The sequence below is a fragment of the Homalodisca vitripennis genome, chromosome 5, assembly GCF_021130785.1.
Source record: "Homalodisca vitripennis isolate AUS2020 chromosome 5, UT_GWSS_2.1, whole genome shotgun sequence".
NCBI classification, from domain to species: Eukaryota; Metazoa; Arthropoda; class Insecta; order Hemiptera; family Cicadellidae; genus Homalodisca; species Homalodisca vitripennis.
Window position 1 is genome coordinate 114,014,597 of NC_060211.1, and position 16,534 is coordinate 114,031,130.

Genomic DNA, 16,534 nt, shown 5'->3' on the forward strand with positions numbered 1-16,534 from the left:
AGGCTTGTTATAACTAAAAATCTATACTTCTTAAAAAAGAGAAAATATACATTTTAAGTACAGTAAAATATTCATCAGTAAGTACATTGTACTTTAATAAATAATGCTCAGAAAATACACTTTTTAATATTTTTTCATTAAAGATACATCATAAAAGGATCATAACAATTAAAATGATATTTCTAAGTTGTATGAAAAGCTACAATATTTATTAGTTTAAAAATACTTATTTAGTAGGGCTATGTTATCATTTGCAATATTCGGAATGAACTCGGGTTCGAAATCTCATCTTTTGTAGTTGGTTAGTTAAAAAACATTATTGTTCATAGCGCTCACTACGGACTGCTTATTTCAGGGTACTTTAATTTACCCTTATTAAGGAGTTAATCGAAAGTAAATTCGATAAGGATAAGAAACGCTTTTTGAAGATATATGCAAATTATAGACATAAAACAAATTGTATACTTGTGTACACTAATTAGCTAGGCTGTATAATCACTGAGACCAAACTTCGACAACGTGATCAAGGAAAGCATGCAATAACACCGACCAGAGCGAATTGAGACTATAATTAGAAATGGAATGTAACGAGAGAAACACCTACAGTATTACTCTCTAGCAGGACCACACACAAACATTTATAAGTGCACGTGCGTGTGTGTATGTAGTTACACTGTTTACTTTATTACAGCACCGGCAGACGAGTCCAGTGAGAGTCAAGGTCATCTTGTTTCGGTCACTTTCGACTTTCATACATGAGTGCGGTTCTGAATAGAGCTCCAGTGACAGCGGCTTTGATATGGTAATGAAGCAGTTGCGTCGAGCTCAGGTGGTTACCGCTCAATTCTCTCACGCGCACGCGCATAATTGTGTCCAAGCGAGGACTTAGGAACAAGAGTTATGACTCTCGACAGGACATTGATCATCCGTTAGCGCCTACAGGAATTAAAATTGTTGGTTGAGGTCTTTCACAGTATGTTCGGACAAAAAGGAGCAATCTAGTGAGGAAAAGTGACAGAAAGTGTTGATTAGATTACCCTTGATATAAAAAACAATAATTAAATTATGACGAGTGAATTAATTTACTTTTTATGTATGCAACTGGTATCATGTAGGACTTACAGTCGATCGTTACAATCTATACAATATTATGGAATAATCCTAACGAGACGTCTAATAAGAAAAACTGTGAAGTGATTGGCTAGAGGTGGTTTTTCAGATCATCATAATCTGGACAGCCGTCACCCCTGAACGATACGGACGAGTACTCGAATCTCTAACGGTCTGGCAACCCTTGAATCATCGATTACATTAATATTGTGTATTGGCTAGTTTTATTTATTCTTTCGCAATTTCGTTTACTTTTGTTGAATATACAATCTTATGCATTATAAAGTGTATTAATGACAATGCATAATTTAATTTGAAAGGATATCTGGATATCTGACATTTGTCACATTTGTAAGTTTAAAAAAATAAAGATCTGCGTTTTGGAAATGTATATCCACCATCTTCTTCAGGTGAAAAAAAACTAAGGAATAAGGTTAAACATTAGAACTAAACAAAAATTAGAACTAATCAAAGTAGAAAGAAGAATATCAAGCGTGTGTCTGTATATCAAGAGCGTTCAATTTAAGTATAAACAATATCACTGTACACAACAGGCGTTCTTTTGGCAACTGAAGAAGACGACAGATTCTAAGCCTCGAAACGTAGTGTTCTGTTCTTGTAACATACAAATGTAGATGTTAAATCCCAGAAATCCTTATCATAACAAAATAAAGGAAAGGATCATACTATGCATTTACGAAATGGTAAACTTATAGGGTTATATTAACTCATATGTGTCAATAGTTTCAGTACTGGTGCAGCATGGAACTTCAAAAAGTTGCCGGTAGCTTGTAAAGTTCTGCAGGTCTTGGGTTATATGGGTTAAAAATGTTAGTGCTCCGTCACTTTAAAACCAAACACCAAACTTTATCATGTCCCACTCAAATATTGTTTATTCTTTATTTTTACATGTAGATTACATCTTTCATACATTATTTCAATAAAAAAACATGGTGGTTTCTGTACGTCATTGTATAAGATGACAGGCAGATAGTATAGTTGCGGTGGTAGCGGTAATATGTAATCCATTCATATTCCACTGTCCTCCGGACAGGGTATAAGTCTAGAGACCCTTGGTAGAAGGCTCTAAGGATCTCAAATCATCTCAATTGCAAGGCCTTTACGACGCAGTGACCTGCGGGGATCTGATCATGAGGGATCGTGTAACGTTTAAATCTGCTGAAAGCATCTGAATACCCGATCTCCTCCGATAGTGGATCTCGATCACTAAGGGGAAGTTCCGGATCGGTATCAAGTAACACTTTCACCGGTAAGTAGCCTGCCAGGTGGACCGCGCAGCGCCGATTGTCGGCCCAGCGAGACAATGGGACCGGGTGAATGCAGGGCGACGCCGAGCCTCATTACCGGACTAATGACTGGTCATGTCACCGCGGTTATACTCGCAGTCATTAGACATGGTGCAAGACCATTCACTCTCAGCATCATTGTTTCCCACAGGCCTGACTGGATGCCTTGCATTCCTGGACAATTAGTGTCTGACAATGTGCCCACTTATTCACCGATTGGAAATAGTAACTAACGTAATTGTGGTAATACTCTAATAGATTGTCTATATAAATCCTATTCTTAAAATGCTCTCAATCTTTGACTAATTAAGGACGGTCGTTGCACTGTTACGGATATACTCTTATCAAAATATTTTGCTGGTAAATAATGATCCATTAATCATAAATATTTATTTATGACTTGAGGTAATTATTATAAAGTTTCCTCTTCAAATGAAAAACTGTATTTTGAATGTATTCAGGACCAAAGCTTAAGGGAATAAGAACAAAGTTATAAGTATCCTCAACTCGTCTAAGGGACTGTAAATTTAATCAACAAATCATTTAGATTAATTTCAGAATTAAGAATCCCATTTTATAAAGATATGATACCTAAAGGAAATCTAAATATCGCAATAATTTCGTAAATAATAATAGACTGACCAGGTGTGAACAAGTACATTGCATGAAAAATGTAAAGCTATATATCTACTGCTTCATAGACTTTGTGCTCTTTCAAGATATCTTAGCATAATTGAAACATACAGCTAAACACGAGCACTATATTAGTTAGCCTAGGGATGGTTTAGTCCACGATAGGACACGGCGAGGCGCCGTGAGGGCCCCTGCACGGGAAGTGATGGCCGAAAGTGGATCTGATAACATTCACTTTCACCAGTACACTACACATATGCCGAGCCGTGCGGTATAACACGCATATCGAATATTAGACGTGATCAGCAATCACAAGCGGCATTGTCCATACCGCCACCACTTTCACAGTTCACCTCCCCTCCCCGCTCAGCACCCGTTCATGACTGATTGTTGCCACTCTTGGAATAGATCAAACAGCGACGTAAAAAACCTCGTAAAAACTGCATAACAAATTGCTGGTAAAATGGTACAGCTCGTTTTGAAGTCCCTATTTCGTGGTTTGCTTTGACATTTAAAAGCATTTTTTGACAAGGAAAAGTCTGCATTTTTGTAAATTGACGAATTGAATTGGTAAGTGTGCCTATGTAGCTCAACGAATCACTCAGTATGTTTCAAATCACCCAAGAGTGTTTCAGGGGGGCCTCAACTTCTCAACAGTAATACCTCAAGTCCTGGGGTTTGTCGAAGACAACCGTCAACTGTAGTAGTTATATCCAACAAATACTGGCATTGCGAGAGCACGAGTATTGTGGTATAACCCATTCCCTTCAAATTTCTAAATATTTTGACAACGAGGAGGTTAGGTAAAGCCGAGGAGCGACAATCTATATGTTGACTTTTCCTCACTGAGGTTAATGTCATGATGACTAAACAGTTTTAGCTAGTGTTGCGCGACCATTCAACAAATTATAGTTTCTACACCTGACCGTAGGATCACGCTTTAATCTCTTTCCAGTGGGGCAAAAGTGCACTACAAAAGATCGAGGAATCACCGAAGAGTTTATTATATAAGTAGTATTTTAAAGCGAACTCTGCATGTTATAAACACTCGTTCCACACAGTGGCAAAGTGCTTATTGCAAGGACTCTCAAGGGAAGTCTCGCAGAGCAGTTGTAAGCCTACTGTTATTTTCATCTTTGATGTACCGCTAGGACCTAGCATTATAAAACCCATTTCATAATTAATTGTCTTTTAAATGTTTGAAACAGCATAGTAAGTTTGCAATAATACTAATGGATCTCAGCTCGTTGCCCTAAGTAAACTTGTATATGCGTAGTCTAATGATAATAACATGCCATTAAGTTTTTTTAACTACAGTTTTAAATATTTAATACTTAGATATTTCATGTCGTTAAAATTAGTTTTCCACTTAATGGTCTATGGATCCTCGAGATGCCCGATGACTTTGAAAAAGCTACATTACTATTTTGTTTTCAGGTATGCGAAAATAGTAAAAAAACCATTGTGTACTAAAATGGTTTTAGCTATAACAGACAGACCCTAAACAGGCAACGATTGTTAAAAATATAATGTTTTTGGAAAACAGGATCATCTGAGAACATTTGGAGTGTGATATGTCTCTCTCGCAGATATATAAGTCATGTATTTTATATGTCAAACGGATAAAATACAGTTCTGATTACATAAATGATACATTGGAATAAAGCAACAACCTTTTGTCTATTAATTTCAACAACTTAATTTAAAGGTGCTATCGGTTTTTGAGTGGAACATATATTTTTTAATATTTTTTGTCACAGACCTTCGAAATACTATTCATGGTAACAAGAAAGATGGAAACAAATTTCCTTCTATAAATACCTGTAATTCTTGTGTAGTGGTAACAAAATGTTTCCTCACTTTTCTGTGTACAGAACTTTAAAGGGCTATGAATTAAGAATAAAAAAGGGGTGTTCCCAACCAAAATTCAAAGAAGTACAAAAATCAAAATGTTTTAGTTACGTTGAGATGGTGTTTTGTGTGTAAAGACGATTACAATACATTCTGAAATGTATGTAAATCTGCCCTATTTCAGTTTAAGTAATAAAAAATGTTCAAAATATAGTTTTACAGAAAAGGTACTTTAAGTTACTTTATGATTATCCTTCGCTTTCCATAATATTAATAAAATTTTATAAATTGGCTAAATTAGCATGCGCTTCACGGAGCCTGTCAACCCTTGTCTCACTTAGCCGCACGACACTCCCAGTTCTCAGTGCTTTAACTCATCAAGATGGAAATAGCAGTGAGTAATCTCAACACATATTTCGTCATTTAATAATCTTAAAAATGCAGCTATCCGGATGTAATAAGTGGATAAATTGGGAATTTTATTAGATTTGAAAAATGTTTACATTTAGGTTTCCATAGCTACTGGGAGTTTAAACCACTACTATTCTTCTCTGATTCCTGTTGTAGTACTTGGTACTCAAGTATGTCTGTATTTAGTCGATAAATGGAATTGGATTCAGACGAATAAACTGCTGGGCTAAGCACAGAGAAAAATTATATGCAAAATGGGTGAAAATTTAGGTTTTTTGACAATGTTGACAATTGAGTAAACGATTTTTATCGTGGCTAACCAAGAAGTTGACGAGAATTAAAAAAATGCGTATTAGTTTAAGTAAGGTGTACAAGTTTACGTTTATTATTTTAAGTATTGTGCGTATACTGATTTGGTACAGTAACTTTGATACAGTTGTCATTATTTCATGTTACCAAACATCTGATGAATATTTTGTATTTATTATCAATGTATATTTCAAATATAGAATAGTTATTTAGTTAATAGTTTTAACTAAATAATTAAATAGTAAAATAATACTTTTATTTAAAACGAGATATAGTATACAGATTTCTCAAATATTTTCATCCCTAACCAAAAGAACATGAAGAAACCAAAATATCTTGTTTACTTAGAAAGGAGACGCAACTTTCAAAACATAATTTAATAATTCTGTAACTGTGAATAAAACTAATAAAAATATCATAACTATTTGAAAAGTATCAGTGCGTTTATGAGAAAATGTTTAAACAATTCTAATTCTAAAAATTATGTGAACCCGATAAAAAAATAAGGTCAAGATGAACTTTGAAATTAACGTTATGGCGTTAGGTAGATCTTAAATCAAAGCGTTCGAGGTATTTGGAGTGATAGTTTAAAATGTATAAAGATAAAACCTACATAGAGATTTTATCTTGAGATATGCAGTACTATATTTTTATTTGGGAGTTACGTTATTTTGTTGAACATGATGTACATAATTATTGAAATCTCTTAAAATTCTATCAATATTCACAATATTTGGATAAATATTGACTCTTCAAGAGATAATATTAAAGACAAGTGAAGACGAGTGCGGTGTCGCGCCGGACCTGCCATGTTACGGTAACTGACATGCCAAGTACAGTACACTGGCAGGTGTCAATGAGCAATTAGTGAAGGCCACTGACCCACTGTTACACTGACCGACTGTATTACGTCACTGTCCTTCTGTCTAATATGCCGGTGTTTGTCATGTTCACATCCACGCCACTCTTCCAAATCTTAGGAGCGGTTTATTTATTTCTAGATATTACTTTGTTCAAAGAACAAAGAATTCTGCACTTATGTACTCTGTAGAAAGGACTTAGGAACGTTTTATATTAGATTTAAAGTCCACAGGACTAATAAGGTGTACGGAAATAGAACATCGGGATGGTTAGCGAGATCTAGAAAATAATTTAGTGAGCGACATCAAGCGCAAACACTAGCGAACTGTTGACTAGTCCTAGTTATTACCCTCGATGACACGTCAAGGTTTGGATTACCTTCGACCAGACCCTCTCAGAGGTCACACATGTAAGAAGTAGGTACGTCTTTGTTATAATTTCTATGTAAGCTAGATTTGATAAATTTAGTTTACATGTTATGAAATTCAAGTTTGAAGTATAGAAGGTAAGTTTTACCTCGATTTGAATCAATATTTTCACAATTTGGTTTTCTACCATTATTATGTATGTTATTTACCACGATATATAAATATTGTACTTATCATCAAATTTTCAAAAGGTTTAAAATATTTGTACTCATCTTGTGTAGCAATGATTTTGGACAATATGAATAAACAAAATAAATACATCAATTATTTTTATTCTGAAAGAATTGTGAACTGTCCATTCACAAGTCAGATAACTTGTTAGTTAAACACAATGAACTGCGCGCAAGAGCTTAATATAGCCCGAAGCCCATAACTATCTCGTTTAATGGTTCGTTCAGATCGTTTCAATAATTTATTACCTATCGGATGACGGCTGAGAAGTATATTAACTAGGCGAACAAGTTGTTAAAGTGATGATTAAATAACTTTAAAAATCCCAAAATCGGATGATTTATCTTATGATAGCTGACTTTGTTATCAACTGTTTTATCAGGGTTATTAGTAGAAAAGGTTAGTTATTTTAATTTACACTTAAAATTACGTATTTTACCAACTAATGTTTTAAAAAGTATTTTTTTTACGTATGTCACTTCTACATGTGTCACTTTTCAGTACGATGATGGAATCATTTAGAAATATAGTAGGCGATTCAATAACAATTGTTTAAAATATAATATGTAAATAATAATTTTAATTGAATCGACAAGAACAAAGAGGTATTCTTCATTATCGTTTATGAAAAATATAGAAATATTTGTTTTAATTTGATAGACAAAGAGAATTTTGGTTCTCTCAAATGCTGAAATACACGTATTTAATGAATACCTTTCTTCACTTATATACAGAATATTATCTAACACCTATAGTATATGTGTATTGCGTATTGTACACCTATACGTAATAGCATTGGACGGCAATAATAGAATAGGAGTTAAGGGATGGAATATAGTACAGCGAGGATTTGTAGGTCTGTATAGAACCCACACTCCTTAGGGAAATGAGGATTGCGTTTATCGTACCAACTTTGTTAAGTACATTTATAAGTTGAATACAACATGAGTGAGATGTAGATTTGTAAAGCATGTTTAAGATTAGTTTTAACATTCTTGCTTTAGTATTTTTAAAACGTAGTATATTTAAAAGACTAAACATGCTTTTCATATGATAAAAAGTCAAATGAATTAACATGTTTAACTCTCTCAAATACAGCGTAACAACCCAAAAAGTTACAAATCTTGTTTGAAACATTATGCCAGAATGTTCACATTTCCTTCTAATACTGAGAAAATGGCTTACTTTTAAAAGAAAATAATCTACTAAATATTATTGAAAAGATGGATGATAAACAATCACCACTTTCTGAAAACAAGCTATTACTGATCAATATATTAATTAGGATTAAAAGTAGCAGTAACGCCTTCTCAAGAGATGATTACTCGTAGTTATGGATTATAAACATCACTTACACTAAGAAGTCCATGATAATTGTAAGTAACAAATGGTCTGTATTCAGAAGTGTGTCTGGAGAGTGAGAGCAAAGAACGGGACGAATTATCTGAAGTGACAGGAGTTTAGCTTTAGAGAGTGTGATCACTGCCACAAAAAAAAGCTAAAGATGACCATTCTTAAGTGACAGATATGGATTGTAGCTCTGAAAAGTATACGTAGCTCATCAATTCCAAACATGAAAACAAATGATGATATGTCTTGATGACGGATGGGTTGTAGCTGTGGAGAGTGTAAACAGCTCATCACTTCTACACAAGAAAGGCAAAGGATGATCAGTCTTGAGTGACAGATGGGTTGTAGCTGTAGAGAGTGTAAACAGCTCATCACTTCTACACAAGAAAGGCAAAGGATGATCAGTCTTGAGTGACAGATGGGTTGTAGCTGTAGAGAGTGTAAACAGCTCATCACTTCTACACAAGAAAGGCAAAGGATGATCAGTCTTGAGTGAAAGATGGGTTGTAGCTGTAGAGAGTGTAAACAGCTCATCACTTCCACACAAGAAAGGCAAAGGATGATCAGTCTTGAGTGAAAGATGGGTTGTAGCTGTGGAGAGTGTAAACAGCTCATCACTTCCACACAAGAAAGGCATAGGATGGTTAGTCTTGAGTGACAGATGGGTTGTAGCTGTGGAGAGTGTAAACAGCTCATCACTTCCACACAAGAAAGGCAAAGGATGATCAGTCTTGAGTGACAGATGGGTTGTAGCTGTGGAGAGTGTAAACAGCTCATCACTTCCACACAAGAAAGGCAAAGGATGATCAGTCTTGAGTGACAGATGGGTTGTAGCTTTCAAGCGCGGCGTGACTTGTAACATGTGCTACAATAAATATCTCGTTCATGAGATCTACTTTGTGTTACTCGGCTGTAATTACTATTTTATACTATAGTATTCGTTTTTTTCTAATTTATATGTAATATTTTTCAAAGTTTTGTTGTAATAAAATATTAATATTAGTCAATACTATTTAGATTTACAAAACGTGTAATAACGAATATACAGTTAAAAATATTGTATCAACTAAAACAAACCTTAATAACAGAGAGATTTTTAGAACCAACAGAAATTTACACTAGGAGAACAAATTTTAAGTGTATATTTAAATTTTCAAGTAATATTCCATTTTTCAGTATAAACAATAACCAAAGAAAATTTCATATGTAAAAGAAACTTATCAGCAAACTGTGATATGGAGAAATAACTGTACTCAAACAACACCGACTCAGCAATAATTCTCATTTCTCAGTATCGGAGAAACTTTCTCCACACTGATTACACGAGTGTTGAACGCTCCTGATTCAATACGAGGCACGACAAGATGTACGTACAATGGCACTGACAGACGAGGCCACCACTGAGTGAGTGAGATTGAGAGAGAGAGAGGATAGGATTGTGGACAGGCAGCACGCGTCTCGCACTATGCCCGTTAAAGACTGAAGAATGGCTTCCGGTTATTCAACTGGACTGGCGGAACCGGATGTGATGTACGACGTGTGTTGTGATGATTGCATCTGGAGCGGTGGCAATTACAAGTGTAGCCTGTAGTCATAGCAGTGTTATGTAATACGTAGCGGTAGCCCCCCTCGGAGCCTCCTCTCGTATCAGATGTCGCAGAATGGAAATGTTGATATGAACAGCCTTTTGGTTATTACAACTTTTGAAGATTGGTAGATTAGTCGGATATCTTAGTGTTGTGACCTGGGTCAGACTGCACGTGATTGAAAAGTTCCAATTAGCCGTTTGTCACTGAGCGTAGCAAGGAAAGTGGGCTGTACGGTTTAAGATATTGTACCTTTAGAAAGAGCATCTCACCACAAGAACAATTTGATAATAATTATATACGACATGGAAACTAGGCCGACTAAATTGTTGAAAAACGCACACACACACAATTATGTTTCATTTTCTATATTGAAATCAAGGAGGAAATTATATAAATAACCAATCTTAACACGTAGAAAGTTTATTTAATGTTCATTTACATACATATATAATAGTACATTGAATTTATTGAATTACAGTGCTCTGTAATATGTAAATACGTTTGTAACTATTTGAAAATGTAAAATTCTGCTATTGTATCCACGCAAAACATTTTAATTTGGTCATCACAAAAGCCATAAATTGGAGATGTTTACATTGTTGATTAGGTGCTGCTCTTGTACTATTATTCAGGATGTCTACGTTAACTGTATGCTAGCAGGCACGAAGTAACTCAAGACTTCAATTTTTTAGTATTGCTATGGGTAAATATAAACTGTGAAAAATAAAATTTAAAAATTCTTGAAAAAGTTGTTAGCTAGTCAATGCAAAAATTAAATTAAATTATCAGATAAAGGGTACATTTTTGACAGAGCTGTCTTTTTAAGTACTATCTTTCTTTGCGTTATTGCTACTAGCATCCGTGTTTACATATTTTATATTCTATATTACATAATTTTGATTCAGAATACAGATTACGATATTTATCGAGACCATATATTCATATCTATCAATTCATTGAGAACAATAAATATAATATTTCTTTGAATAGTAAACTATTAAAGCAGTATATGTGTTATGAAGGCAAATCCATCTACAATAAACCAAGATGGGCGAATCAAATTAAATTTCAATTTAACTTGATTAACAATTCTCATGTATTAAAATGTGAGCTAGAAACTCCCGTAGTTCTCGCATTAATACACCTCTGAGAAAGTAGTCTCGGGTTCTATTATGAACAAATACGCATGCACCGTGAGACTACTCTTCTCACTACCTTGACATTGTGAGTACATTCTCATACCATGTAGCCTTGTCCCTTTCGTTTCCCTCACTTATTTATGAGTTTGGTTTTGTAGACACGAGACGAGACCGTGGCACTCATTGTTTTAACGGCCCCACAGCTGTTATAGAAAGTTATACTGAATAATTGCAACGTAGAATATAATTGTTAGAAACTTGTTGAAAGACTGTTGGGAAAATACTTTGGTTCGACACAATTGTAATAAAAGTGGTAACGGAATAAAGTCGTGTCTAATGTAAACAATTTTAGTCTACGTATAGTGTAATCTCATACTCGTATTTTAACAAATTTACGATTCCTACTCAATCCATGACAAACTCAGCAAGGTTTGATTTCTTAAGCGTAGTACTGTAAATTAATTTTCAAACATAGCTATTTAAACATTTCACATTGATCCTATACATATGCAGTGATAGCGTGATTGAACCTATCGATAAATATGTTCAACACGATAACTTTTTATATATTTTTTATGAAAAACTTACTATAAAACTAATCAGTTAGAATTTTAAAAACACAGTCTAGTTTAATTGTATTTTACAGATATGCTAATTTCGGGAAATGGAATGTTATGGCAAATTTTTATATCGATAAATATAACAGTTGAGATAATAAAAGGTGATGAATAATAAAATATTGAACAGCTAAAACATATTGAAAATTTTCTTGATGTCTAAGGAAAATTTAATGTGATCGAGTGAAAATGGTTGTTTGGTTTTCAGCCTAGATGACCCTTCACGAATGAAACGAGATATCAAACATGTGGACTAATAATAGCTGTTACTCGCGTATTCATGCGCATTTCCGTGCTGTACTTTAATGACATCACAGTAATTACTAAATGATCAAGGAAAATCACTATTTCCGGTAGCACTTCCTAATACCATGTCTTTGGCCCTGGGGTCGAGGAGAGAAACTTTTATGGATAATAAGCATATTTATCCAAAATTCAATTATATTTAATTGAATAATACGTAATGTTTCAGTCTTAACTTTCATGCAACACCTGGCCCTAAAATAAGGACTATAATAGTTTCTAGTGGGTCATTAGTGCCAGTGCAAAGTGGTTTCTAACATCAAACACTGGAGAGGGTAGTGCTTCAATTGGAGAGCACATCTGTGTATATCCCTTTGAATAACGAGTTATGTAATTTCAGAGCTTTCAGAAACGTCAATTGTGGTGATAATATCTTGATACTTGATGTCCATGATAAATGTAATGCTTTCTCTTGTTAATAAAACAATACCTATTTTTGTATTGAGTTATTGGATAGGTAACTCAATAGAGTAACGTCCCTATTTACGTAATTAAGTACGATATAAAACCAATAAAGAGAAGGCAGTAAAGTCAGTTGAATGTAGATAGAAGAGTAGCAAATAATAAAACGTTTTATTCGATTTTCTCTGGTATTGTTATAATAAAGCCATTAAATGAGCCACTTTTTGCGCGTATTTAATTAAGTGATTATTCCGGTTAACATATTTCGCAAATGGGTTGAGCAAAGTGGAAGTTTTCTTCGAACATATAACATTTACTTTAGTAATGATTTATTTATAATAAAATATATAATAGGTTATAATATATATATATATATATATATATATATATATATATATATATATAAATGACAATATCTACTACCAATTTAAAGTATGAAATATATAAAAAAACACAATAAAATGTAAATTTTTAACTGATATATCACGACAATTGATTTTACCAGACTTTAAGTACAGTAATAACTTGAAAGTTTATAAAAAAACTTCAACTTCCCTGAGTTATTTAACCAAAAAATAGGCTTAATTGTACGAATAATTTTATTTTGCCCTCTCTTTAGAGAACAAAATTAAATATCGTAAAACAAAAAAAACATTCCATAATGTTCTCAAAATTGTAGAATAAAACTCATATAAACTGCTCTACTTAGTCGGATTTAATAAGTTAATACCTTTTAGAAATCTTATTATTTGATATAAATGCAATACGATTCCACCTGTATAAGAAGAAGTAAAAAAGAAAAACTATTAAAATATAATTCACGCAAGATAAGTGAAAAAGGTGGGCCTGTGTTTAATTTGAGATAAGTTAAAACTAAGGATAATCAAATATTTAAATTCGATTTCCCTAAGAGGGTTCGCTTACAAATAGTATTTACTGTATGCATTAGAAAATAATTGTAATAGGCATTAAACGCGTTTCATAAACTACTGAGTTTAATTGCCAGATGTTTCGTTTTGCAGAGAACTAATTTTTTTTCTGAAAATTCTGAAAGTTTGAGAGATGATATTCTAGTATATCGTGAGAAATCGTGATTACCATCCATTAAGTTCAACTCAACGCTCTCCATTTAGTAATATAATCTAACGACATTGACTTAAACTGAAGTATTCCTGAATTCCTTCTACGCCTATAAAAGTTAAGTGTTTTTTAATTTTATTCGGATGAAAATATATTTGAGATCGTATTGTTTTACGAAATAAAAAAAGATTGTAGGAACAATTTAAGTACTTGAAATTTATATTTAAAATAATAATATCCCCATTTAACTTTTGTCTTGCTATCTATGTATTACATTTAAAGTAATTCTTTAGAGTGTATTTTCCTTAACTATAATGTAAATTTTAATATTGAGATTATTACTTTAATCACATAAAGTTTCTTACTCACTAAAACTCATTAATGTATATTTTTGATGTGAGTTAAATAATATTTATAAGGTGACCACGATGTATGACATTAAAACGATGACAGCTAGTACATTAAAACTTATTCATAATTTGTGGCTTGGATGTACTGGAAATATGATCAAATTTTATATTTTTTGTAATTCTTCTCTAAAAATTATTGTACTGAAAGGTAAAACGTTAGCGTTACCCATTATGTTTATAAATCTGAATTTATAAATTAACAAATTGGAATCTGTTACCCTACAAACTTGCATTTTATATTATACTGCAACAATCTAATGTATACATATAAACCATGGATATAGATTATAGTTTTTTTTAATTGTCTGTTTTTAGAGAGTATTTGTTTTGCACACTTTGATATTACATTAAATTTTGTCATTTCTTTGCAACTTATCAGTTGTTATGATTATTTTATGATTGTGTCATGCCACATCGTCTATTTTAAAATGTTCTGTAGACTCAAGCCGGCAAGATCTAAAATGATTCTAGAAGTTGACTACTTTCCTACTACTTTAAAAAACTACAGTAAAAGTGCAAGGTTTTAGATTTAGCACAAAACGTATCAGTTGTATGCGGTGCCTTTATCACAGTAAGTTATAGGCCTACAGTAACAGGTTAGACTACGTTACTATTTTGATTAGTTAATTTCCTCCAATTAGGATTTTTGATGCAAAAAGGAACCAATAAAAAACCTGTATATTGCGATTTATTTTCCTGTATTTAACGTCGTTTGTTTAATGTTAAATCTTTACAAACGTAGCAAATAAAAAATAATGTAGAAGTGTAATAGGAACTTCAAAACATTTTTAAGTCGTCTTATTATATATTTTTATGCAGTTGAAAAGACTGAAACGACTTATTTAAAAACAATATATTATTTATTCCTGGAGTTAATTAGAATATGTGTGGAATATGACTAGCGATAATGTAGAATGATTGATTATTAGGCTATACAAATTTTGAGTACTTAAATTTGAAATAATGAAATTTAAATTTGTAGATTTTACTTAACATTAATTATTACTTTACATTTATTACTATTATATTTAAGCTATTAGATAAATGTTTAAATTAACCAAAAATAAGAAAATCTTTGTTATTAGTTACTTTAATTGCAAGAAAAAACGCATAAATACAAGTAAGTGAACTTACCACAAGTACTCTCATTGTGGAGTGATAAGGTGAGACAAGGCACACGAGACACAGTCACGGACACGGCGGCACTGCCACTGGCCCCTGCGCCACTTTCTCAACTTTATATACCGTCCTCTCTGAAACCGTAGCAATTTTTCGTGGACACCAAGTGACCGTTGTTGGGGGGTAGGGGGGGGGAGAGAATGGGTGATGTAAGACGACCTCTCAAGGACTCCCCATCGCCTCTTCAGCAGATGAGCCTACCAGAGGCGGTTGGGCTGGGGCAAGCAGCACGTGGATCCAAGACATAAAATCTAACAGCCCTCCGAGTTCAGAAAAAATAAATTCTGGCCAACACTAAACCTTGAAATACACTGCAAACAAAATGAACAGAATTTTAACAATCCACTTAGCATTAGAAACTCGTGGTCAAATTTGTAAAGGCAATAGTTATTTTATTGTCTAGCCTATAGGAAAGTATTCTTTCGGTACTCGATGTGACATAGGTTTTTCTCGTATCAATAGTCACTGTCACTAGATGAGCGGTCCAAGACGTTGGACTTTGAACCGAGTTAGAGATAGCGCAGGTTCACACCTGTAATTTTTTATCAGTACCATTGACCTTGTACTGTATCGACTCTCTCCTTTATTCTGTTTAATAAGTTCCTCCTACAGGCCAGTGGCCCAAGAGGACGAGATGAATAAGGCTTAAAAAGATATCAGCCTCCATCAAAACAAATACAAATCTATAGTTTACGTTTGAAATAGATGATGTACATTTAAAAAAACTCCTAAAATGATATGAAATGAAATGAACAATGTCTTTGTTATAGAGGCGCAGTTAGGACTTAAACGTCTGCCACTTAACCTCTATCCTCAATTAAGGATAAGAATTTATATGACATTAATAATCTCAAATAAATTTCCTTCCACCTTATCAAAGTTCTAAGCGTCACTAAACGTGGAAAATATTTTGCATAGTTACAACTTTTTGAATGAATTGGAAATTCTACTTGTGGTTATATTCGCTCAAGAAATGCTTTAGGCCGGGTTAGGTACAACGTGGTTTTTAATTACTTTCTTGAATTTAAGCTTTCTTTTCGATGTAATCTTTCAGTACCGACTTTTTAATTTCTTTGTCAATAAATTATCAGTAATACAAAAATAATGTTGGTGATACAGAGATCAACGTTTTCTATTATAAAAAGGAAACATTAAATGATACTTTCTAGGTTCGCATGTTACAAAACCTTAAGATATTCATATTATATACATCTTTACTTATATTAAAATCAGTGTATAGACTATGGTTTCTCACACATTGGAGGCTCCAGCTCGAAGGCTATCAAGACTTGGATCACATCCGTGAGCGTATTTGTAACCGGAGATGGTTGTACCTGTGTATAAAAGATAAGTAGATCAATAGCAATAATTCGAACTTCACGTA

The 16,534-nt window shown here is 33.3% G+C and overlaps 2 protein-coding genes across 2 annotated transcripts in view; both read right to left on the reverse strand.

The window, feature by feature from the left end:
• The window catches only part of LOC124362744 (extensin), a 29,457-nt gene extending 14,212 nt beyond the window's left edge, over positions 1 to 15,245 (reverse strand). The window contains exon 1 of the mRNA XM_046817489.1: positions 15,106 to 15,245. Coding sequence (XP_046673445.1) covers positions 15,106 to 15,120 — 15 coding nt within the window. The 5' untranslated portion in view covers positions 15,121 to 15,245. The remainder of the gene's footprint in view (positions 1 to 15,105) is intronic.
• A 1,146-nt stretch (positions 15,246 to 16,391) lies between these two features.
• LOC124363587 (verprolin-like) overlaps positions 16,392 to 16,534 on the reverse strand; it is a 34,058-nt gene continuing 33,915 nt past the window's right edge. Inside the window, exon 3 of the mRNA XM_046818843.1 lies at positions 16,392 to 16,484. Within this exon, the coding sequence (XP_046674799.1) occupies positions 16,392 to 16,484 (93 nt within the window). The remainder of the gene's footprint in view (positions 16,485 to 16,534) is intronic.